This window comes from Aptenodytes forsteri, unplaced genomic scaffold, assembly GCF_000699145.1.
Source record: "Aptenodytes forsteri isolate BGI_AS27 unplaced genomic scaffold, ASM69914v1 Scaffold55, whole genome shotgun sequence".
Lineage (NCBI taxonomy): Eukaryota > Metazoa > Chordata > Aves > Sphenisciformes > Spheniscidae > Aptenodytes > Aptenodytes forsteri.
The window spans coordinates 3,898,586-3,908,131 of record NW_008796063.1 but is presented as its reverse complement, the minus strand read 5'-3'; the positions used below and the strand labels follow the sequence as shown (position 1 = coordinate 3,908,131).

The following is a 9,546-nucleotide window of genomic DNA, read 5'->3' as shown; positions in this document are numbered from 1 at the left end:
TCCTTTAAGGATAACACTGCTTTGCAGAGTAAAAAAAAATTGACCTGTTTGCTTAGTAAATGCTATTAGCGATGAATAACCCATCAACTTTCTATACCGTCTTCAAAAAGCTTTTAGAATTTTATTGGTATGGTGCTCAGTTCTGATAATTCAGCTTTTAATGCAATCAAGAATATCACCAGGAGCTACTTAATTAATTCCCCAGTGCAGCATGAATTTAATTTTCAATGACTTTATTGAGAACTTTTTTTGTTAATTTTACAATGAGAAACTATAATCACTGTTACACAACTTGCAAATATTTCAAACAAGACAGCAATCTCCTATTTTTTTGATTTTTTCTGTTCCAAATTCAGCTCCTGAGATGGATTTTCTGCCACAGCTTCATTTTCATCTTCCTGTAAAAGAAAATGAAAACCTGAACGTTAATCAGCTTATTGAAGAAGTACACTTTTTGTACTTATGCATATGTATAGAATTCTGTACAGACTTTTGTCATCTTTTGCCTGACCAATAAGCATAAAAATAAGCAAAAAATGTCATTTATTCAAGCATTTGGTTTTGCTCAGGAGTTGAAATAAAAATGATAAGAACACCCAAAATTTAAACAAGTCCAATCACCTACATTTATAGTAGAAGAATAATTTAATGAGTAAATATTTCACTGACCAATTTACTGGATGGTTACATAAAGAAATTACTAAACCATACACGGATGACAAGATATTCAAACATCTGCAGCAGACAGTATTACACACCTTTCCTTTGTTCTTGACCAGAGGTTTTCACTAAATTACTTTCAAATGCAAGAGCTTTCATCATTGTTCTAAAAATTACTTTTGAAAAGCATCTGCCATTGAAAAATGTTTCATTTTTTTGAGACCAGATACGTTTACTTCACCATTTGATGAAAGACAATAAATTTAACTTCAGAGACACTTTATGTGCTGCAGCATCGTATTTTTGTCCCATCTAGCATATTTTCTTGACAGGTCTGCCAATTTTCCAATTACTTGTACCACCATATGTTATCTGAAGATCAGTCAGGTCTAAAATAGGAAACATGAGCATGTCAGGCAGCAGCATGCTTACAATATTCTACAGCTTCAGCTCCAAGAGTTGGGCTCATAATTCACTACGTCTTCCTCTGGATCTCACTGAAAAAATGAAGTGACATCATAATGCCCGTTTCCATAGGAAAGGATACTATTTTGTGTCCAGTACAAATTCGTGACCTCCAAAGTACAAATTAGAGAAGACTGAGAAAACTATTTTATAAGGCAACTTGCAGTCCATCGCATCATGGACAGTCCTTATCACACATTCAAAGTATGGCCAGTTTTCCTGCCTGCATTTTAATTCAATATACAGGGAATCTTCCTAGTTCCAAAAACACAAAGGAGAGCAAATGAATAGACATTTGGGAGCGAAGTGTCCCGGCTGCTGTAACACCGCTCATCACAAGTCAATACTTGAGAGAAAGGAAATGTCAGGGACATTAGGTGGGACCCAGGAACCCAGCGTGCAGTCTCGTGCTTTAAAACAGCACCTTCATTCTTCTACGAAAATAACTTTATCTTTTTGCTTCCTAGTCCTCCTTTCACTGTCAAAGGGTGTTTTGTAAGGATAATTACAATAGAGATTTAGAGGTACAAAATCTATAGGAAGATCACATGGGCAGCACAAAATAGAATAGCAATGGAAAATCTCATTAAAAAAATGTGGTCTTGTATTATGTTACACAACGCTAAAATAAAATTGAAAAGCTAGTTGTTCTATTAAAGAACCATACACTCCAAACCATTCTGCTTCTAATCCTCCCCATTTGGTTTTGCTCAGGAGTTGAAATAAAAATGATAAGAACACCCAAAATTTAAACAAGTCCAATCACCTACATTTATAGTAGAAGAATAATTTAATGAGTAAATATTTCACTGACCAATTTACTGGATGGTTACATAAAGAAATTACTAAACCATACACGGATGACAAGATATTCAAACATCTGCAGCAGACAGTATTACACACCTTTCCTTTGTTCTTGACCAGAGGTTTTCACTAAATTACTTTCAAATGCAAGAGCTTTCATCATTGTTCTAAAAATTACTTTTGAAAAGCATCTGCCATTGAAAAATGTTTCATTTTTTTGAGACCAGATACGTTTACTTCACCATTTGATGAAAGACAATAAATTTAACTTCAGAGACACTTTATGTGCTGCAGCATCGTATTTTTGTCCCATCTAGCATATTTTCTTGACAGGTCTGCCAATTTTCCAATTACTTGTACCACCATATGTTATCTGAAGATCAGTCAGGTCTAAAATAGGAAACATGAGCATGTCAGGCAGCAGCATGCTTACAATATTCTACAGCTTCAGCTCCAAGAGTTGGGCTCATAATTCACTACGTCTTCCTCTGGATCTCACTGAAAAAATGAAGTGACATCATAATGCCCGTTTCCATAGGAAAGGATACTATTTTGTGTCCAGTACAAATTCATGACCTCCAAAGTACAAATTAGAGAAGACTGAGAAAACTATTTTATAAGGCAACTTGCAGTCCATCGCATCATGGACAGTCCTTATCACACATTCAAAGTATGGCCAGTTTTCCTGCCTGCATTTTAATTCAATATACAGGGAATCTTCCTAGTTCCAAAAACACAAAGGAGAGCAAATGAATAGACATTTGGGAGCGAAGTGTCCCGGCTGCTGTAACACCGCTCATCACAAGTCAATACTTGAGAGAAAGGAAATGTCAGGGACATTAGGTGGGACCCAGGAACCCAGCGTGCAGTCTCGTGCTTTAAAACAGCACCTTCATTCTTCTACGAAAATAACTTTATCTTTTTGCTTCCTAGTCCTCCTTTCACTGTCAAAGGGTGTTTTGTAAGGATAATTACAATAGAGATTTAGAGGTACAAAATCTATAGGAAGATCACATGGGCAGCACAAAATAGAATAGCAATGGAAAATCTCATTAAAAAAATGTGGTCTTGTATTATGTTACACAACGCTAAAATAAAATTGAAAAGCTAGTTGTTCTATTAAAGAACCATACACTCCAAACCATTCTGCTTCTAAATCCTCCCCCTTCTGGGGGTAGGCTAGGCACTGAGAAATACTTACATGACTGACCACTAAAAGCTAAATGCATTTTTTTTTTTCCTTATCTTTCTGGACTGTCATCTCTTCAATTACCTTTAAAACATGTAGTGAGCCCCGTGGCTCTTTTAGTTCAGGTGAGGAAACGTCTGCGCATGCGTGTGAAACCAAAGATTGTTGATTCGTTGAAATTACAAGTGTAGCATATATTCAAGAGAGTGAAATGTATAGTACACATACAAAGGTCAAACTTCTAAAGAAAATAAAGGCAAGGCAGAACGGGAAACAACAAAGGAGCAGTGTGTAACTAAGAGACGTACTGCTTACAGGTGACAAAGAATATCGCTGAATAAAAAAGCCACCCACAGAAACTTTTGGCTGCTATAGAAAAACAGCCAGGTTCTTTCATGATGGTTTTGTTAATAAAAGAACAGCAAATCTGCATGTTTCTGAAGGTCCTTACCTACAGGAGTTGTATCCCTACTGACCTCAGTGCCAACTAATCCACCATCCTAGAACACAACCTGCCATTATTCCAACATTCTGACTTGTGCTCCCTCATACAGGGAAATAGATATACATGCCAGTATACCTGGGAAAGATTTGAACTGGCAATTTAGAGCACACATAATAACCATAGTCCAAGATGTGAAGACTCACTATTCTTACAGTTTGCTGACAATGCAAAATTTCTATGAAATTTTAAATCTTTTTTTGCAATAACCCAAGAGGCATCCCAATGATTGCACATAGAATAATGAATTGGTTGGAGTTTCTAATGTCATTAACAATGTTTGAATTTTTAGCTAAATAGCCTATATAGCCTAATTATCAAGAAATTATGCCAAACAGACTGCAGATTAAACAAATTTAATATATTTGTTTTACTAATTACCACCTATCATTATCATCATTATAATGCTTTTAACTGTGACGGATAGCAAAGGAAAACCTTTTATTTTCATGTTATCTGTTAAAAAACAGGCCATGATGGCAGTGTGTGAAGTTACTATTACCAGTGGCTACACAGCAGATGAAATACTGAATTCCAGTTTCTGTTTCACAGAAATTCAGTTCACATTTCTATTAATCTCAGATCTCTATTTTATGTTATTACTAATTTTGCTTTCAGATGCCTAAGACTCTACTGTCTAGTGCTTTCTGTCCTAAAAATTCTGAAACAGAGAACAGTCATTTTGATGTTAAAATGTTCAAAGATCAAAGTAGTTTTTGCTAGCAGATGTCACAGATCAAACTTCTCTCTGTATCTTTTCTGACTACAGACAACCATAGACTCGAATATTATACAGTGAATTTTGAACACGCTCACCTAAAAGATGCCTCAGCACAGATCTGGTGACTTGTAAGAGTAGCAAAGGGAAGCGAATCCTTCAAGACTGTATTACTACTTTTACTGAAAAAGTGCATTTAACAGCCCAAAGATTATTTTCATGTTGAAATGAATGAAGTTTACTGGTCTGGAATTGTTGTTCTTTCAGATTTACAAAACCAACAGTGATAAGGAAAAGTACAAAGGGCTTTACAAAGTGCTGTTAAACCCAACACCCTGAATTGAAATGTCAGCTCAGGAGCTCCTTAAGCCACTGATGATTGGACACCTCATCAGCATCCTGATGATGCTGATGGACTGATGGACCTTCCACATCATCTTTTTTCCTCATCCTTTCCCCAGGCATCCCTCCTTTTCCCTGATGGAAACGAGGTATTGGATTAAAGGGTCCTTTGGATGCTCTGTGGATGTCTTCAAATGTCCTATGGACATGTCTTCCTTCAAACTACTTAGTCTACACTCGGTAGCTGAGCATTTATGGGTCACAGTAACAGGACAGGGCCAAGAATTTAAAACTGAGACCATACAATCTGCCACCTAAATAAGTGTTGTGAATTATTATTAAAGTATTGAGCATTCAATAGCTTTGCTGAAGTTAATGGGAATACTTTGATATTTGGATGTCTTTAGGTGCCAAAAACTAACGGTAAGAAGCTGACTTTTAAGATCCTATTTCTGAAAATTGTGATCTGACAGTTGAGAGAGACTGTCATATAACTTCATCTCCTTTGAAAGCATGTTTAAGGTCAACTACAAATGGTGCTCCAAGCAGAGAATAACAGGTCCCATGTGGAAAGTTAATTTTGTAGTAATTATTCCAGAATATTCCCCTGTAGATGAATTCTGGCATGCAAAAAAAAAAACAGCCTAGAAATAGGGTTTTGGGTGTCCCTTTCTCTTTTTTCCCCCCTCCAACCAATTTCATTCAAAATGTCTGAAAACTTCTTTTTATTCCATTAGTTAATGATATGAAATCTGGAAGATGACAGTAAATTAGACAATTCGTAACTCTACAGGGAATCTGACACTACTCTGTATGTAGAACAGATCACACCTCAATTAACTATGCTAGGAAATGCACCAGATTTGTGCATTACACCACACCTGTAATTTCTAAAGTTGCATTACAAAGGTATAATTAATAAAATAAACTTGCTGTTGTGTGCTTTGCAAACTGTAACCCATATAACAGCTATATATTACAGTCTGATGTAAAAAAAAACCTGAATAGTAAGAAAGAATGCAAAACACAAAAATATCCTACTACAACGAGGAATCAGTAAAGGGTTTTCTATGCTATCGCATAATCTAGAAATATAATCTCAAAACCACTCAGGATCAAATTCAGATACTATTAATTTTCATAGTATCTTAACCCAAAAGAGCTGTAATATGACTAATATACTAAGCTCCAGTGAGGGTGTCTAGCTGGTATTTCATCTCCTGCCTCACAGATTCTAGCTAGCAAAAAACCAGTTGGAAGTAGGTAAAAATACTTTTAATACTCTTCAAAAATATATCAGGAAAAGGGACTTCAGAAACTATGAGAGCTTTTCTTTGTGTATGTTAAAGTCTAGCTTTCCAATGTCACAGGCCAAATTTGGAGGAAAAGGAGTTTCACAGCTAAAAATTGGGAGTTCAATCAGTCTCTCTGTTAAACTGGCAAAAGGTGAGCATCCAGCACTAAAATTCCTCAGTTATTTTTCTTCCAAAGCCTATGCTATCTTCTTCAAATGTATTACTGACAACCCTTACAATGAAGAGTGGCGCAAAAATACAGAGTACAACTGGAACAGGTCTTTACCAATGGATATTAGAAACAAATATAAATTTCTGGTGACAGATGACAGTTTTCTGTCACCGTAGCTCTGCAGTGATAAGGCAGCTGTTTATTTCCCCAGAAAAGGAGACCCTTGCTACATGGATCATTTTCACAGTGACAGCCTTGACAAGTTTGACATTTGCTTCATGAAGTATTCTGAAGCAGCCATCAAGAAAATGCCCCCTCTGGGACCACTGGCAAGCTGACAGTCGTACCTTTTAATGCGCATCTCCATTAATTCTTACTGTCAAAGCCCACCAAATTCCAACAACGAAATCTCTGCTGATCTGGTACATGAAAAAATGAAGGCTATGAATGAACTAACCATTATAATGTAAGTAAACATGACATCAATTAACTGGAAGCAGCTCTCCACCCCATTTTGTTTAGCAAAAAAAGCAACGTTTAACTGTTGGAGGTTTCCTTCACCGATGCAGTACATGGCATCGTGCTCTAGGTGGCAATGCAAGACTAGAACTATTTTTATACTAAAGCTCTTACGAAGCTACGAGCAGCTGCATGTTTATCACAAACTCTTTCCTTTAACTTGCACTGGTACAAGAACTTTAAGTCTTTTTGAAATGTTTTTCAGTGTTCTGTATTTTCTATTTCCTTGTTTCTAATTCTGATTACACAGATAAATGTACCATTGCAAGAGCCCTTACAGTCAAATTTCATTTGACGCTTAGTACAGAAGTGGAATTTCATGCCAGATTTCAAATCCTCCATCTGTTTCTCTCCTTTTTAGGAGGCAACCATTCCACTGAGTGGCCCTTTTGGCTGACTGCCACTACAGTTGGGATGCTCTTCAGGGCAGGTGGTGCTTGAAACCCAACCATTGTTTTACAAGTTCAGCTGGTTCTCCTTGAAGAAAGTAGAGGAAAATGTTTCCTCTTCAACAATTTGAGTCTTTAAATGTTTAGGTTTATGAACTTCAGACTGTATCTATAAATGCTTAGATATCACAAACCTGAAACATCAACTAAGAAATAGGTGAAAAGCAACTTTAACGGGATTGTACTGTGCCTGTATGGGACGGGCCTCCTTAATTTCCACTCCTGTCTCAGAGTGCACACCTGCATTAGTTTTCAGGCCTTCAAGTCTGACACTGTCCTGATTAAGATCCTTCTAAGGCAAATTTGTCACTCAATTATAACACTTACATCTGTGCATATATAAACATATATATGGAAACCACAATAGCATTTTCTACTTATGTGGCAATATAATAATTATTTTTATGAATTATAAATTAAAACAGAAAGTTCCACTTTATATATACTCATAATACTACTACAGGATAATATTCCATAGCCTAGAAATGCATATTCTAATCAAATCAAGATGATTTTAAATATTCACTTTTATAGTCCCACCATATTTACACTATACATTTACTAAATTATAAGAAGCAAAACTTCTCCATTTTTGTATTCTTGATACTAAGAAATGAAATGGCTTCTTCTTACAATAGCTACTGTGTACACTTACAAAAGGTGCTCAGGCAAACAATAAGGAATTAATAGCTCTTTTAAACAATTTCATTTCTAAGTACTGTTTAATTAAAAAAAAAACCAAGAGGCTAATTTTTAACTGTTTAATTGTTAGGCTATACATGTATCTTGGTAGTTACTACATGATAGCTGCAGATTTTTTTTCATGCTTTAACTATTTTCACAAATAAGTTTGGCTATAGACAGCCTTTTATCAAGAGGTCTGAACATTGTGTGTTTCCAAAATGATTAACAACATCAAACAGAAAAGTAGGCACAACTTTATATAAAAGTTATATAAAAATGCTTCTGTAAGCTACAATCAACACATGCTGCCTACAGTCGAAGGCAGCTGAAAGACATCACTCTAAACATCACTGAAGTATACATTTTTAACGGAAAAAGATAGCACTACCATATGAAAGGAAGAAATTTATCTCAATAACAGAGAAAATCTAGACCCTAATGAAAATGTTTTAGGAAAAATGAGTGCATTGCATGCTTCTGACCAAAATTAATTAGAGTTTTAATGTTTTACATTTCCACCATAATTCTTTAAATGGTGCGTTTATTTCATAGTAATAAACACTCGGTTCATTAAGTAAAGTTCAAAATCTGTGTTACTCGCTACATTTAACAACCTTTGGCCCTCTTCTTCAGTATTTCTTGATTCAGGTTTCCAAAGCATTGAATAAGCAATTGAGGAACACAATTACATTTCATGACTCTGCATATTTAGGATTCTTATTTCATCTAAGACAAAGGGTAATTAATCTACCATTCTATACTGAATTCCAACTTTAGTGAGCCATGATAGATACTGAAATTAACTTACAGGAAATGCTTAATTAAATTACTGTAAAAAGCATAACCAAAGTTTTTTCTCTCCTTATGACAAAAGAAAATGCACATTTAATTAGAAAAAGTCTACTGCAGTATTATAAATTTAATAACTTGGGAATTCATGAAAATACTGCTATAATGTGACAGCTAACAATTCAGAAAGCTTTTTTCTCCTTTCTTTTATATTTCATCAGAACATTTCACCTGAGTACAGCCATGAAATTCTGCTCAGGCTCAAGGCATAAAAGATGGCTCTTTCAATGGAGTTAATATGATGACATAGGAATCTGAACAACACAGCAAATGCCTTTATTTTAGTCACCTATTTTCCAAAATGTGATATAAGTAAATGTTACAAAAATGGCTTTATATTTGTTGTAATACTGAATGCCTATATTTAGTCACAATCCATGAAGTTGCAAACAAAACTGATAGAAATGGACAAAGCTGTAGAAGTAGATGGAGGATACACTGTGACAGCAAATAGAACCTGTGCTACTGATGAAGAAATCAAGAGACGGAAGAGACTTTTGCTTTTTTTAAAAAAACATAATTCCTTTCAGTAGGTCCCCCAAAACACATACTGACATTTAAATTCAGACTCCAACAACAATAACTAGACAGGCGTTTCAATGATTTCAACATCCATTAAACAGTAGATGGAGGATACACTGTGACAGCAAATAGAACCTGTGCTACTGATGAAGAAATCAAGAGACGGAAGAGACTTTTGCTTTTTTTAAAAAAACATAATTCCTTTCAGTAGGTCCCCCAAAACACATACTGACATTTAAATTCAGACTCCAACAACAATAACTAGACAGGCGTTTCAATGATTTCAACATCCATTAAATTAAATCCCCAAAAGAGCATTCTAGGCTAGGACCAGATCCACATCTTCACGCTAACAGCCCAGGTACAATCCCTCATG

At 35.5% G+C, this 9,546-nt stretch overlaps 1 protein-coding gene across 1 annotated transcript in view; it reads right to left on the bottom strand.

Annotated features, from left to right (window-relative positions):
* Positions 1–233: 233 nt before the first annotated feature.
* The window catches only part of PHF14 (PHD finger protein 14), a 171,300-nt gene continuing 161,987 nt past the window's right edge, over positions 234–9,546 (bottom strand). The window contains 1 exon segment of the mRNA XM_019473997.1: positions 234–398. Within this exon segment, the coding sequence (XP_019329542.1) occupies positions 324–398 (75 nt within the window). The 3' untranslated portion in view covers positions 234–323.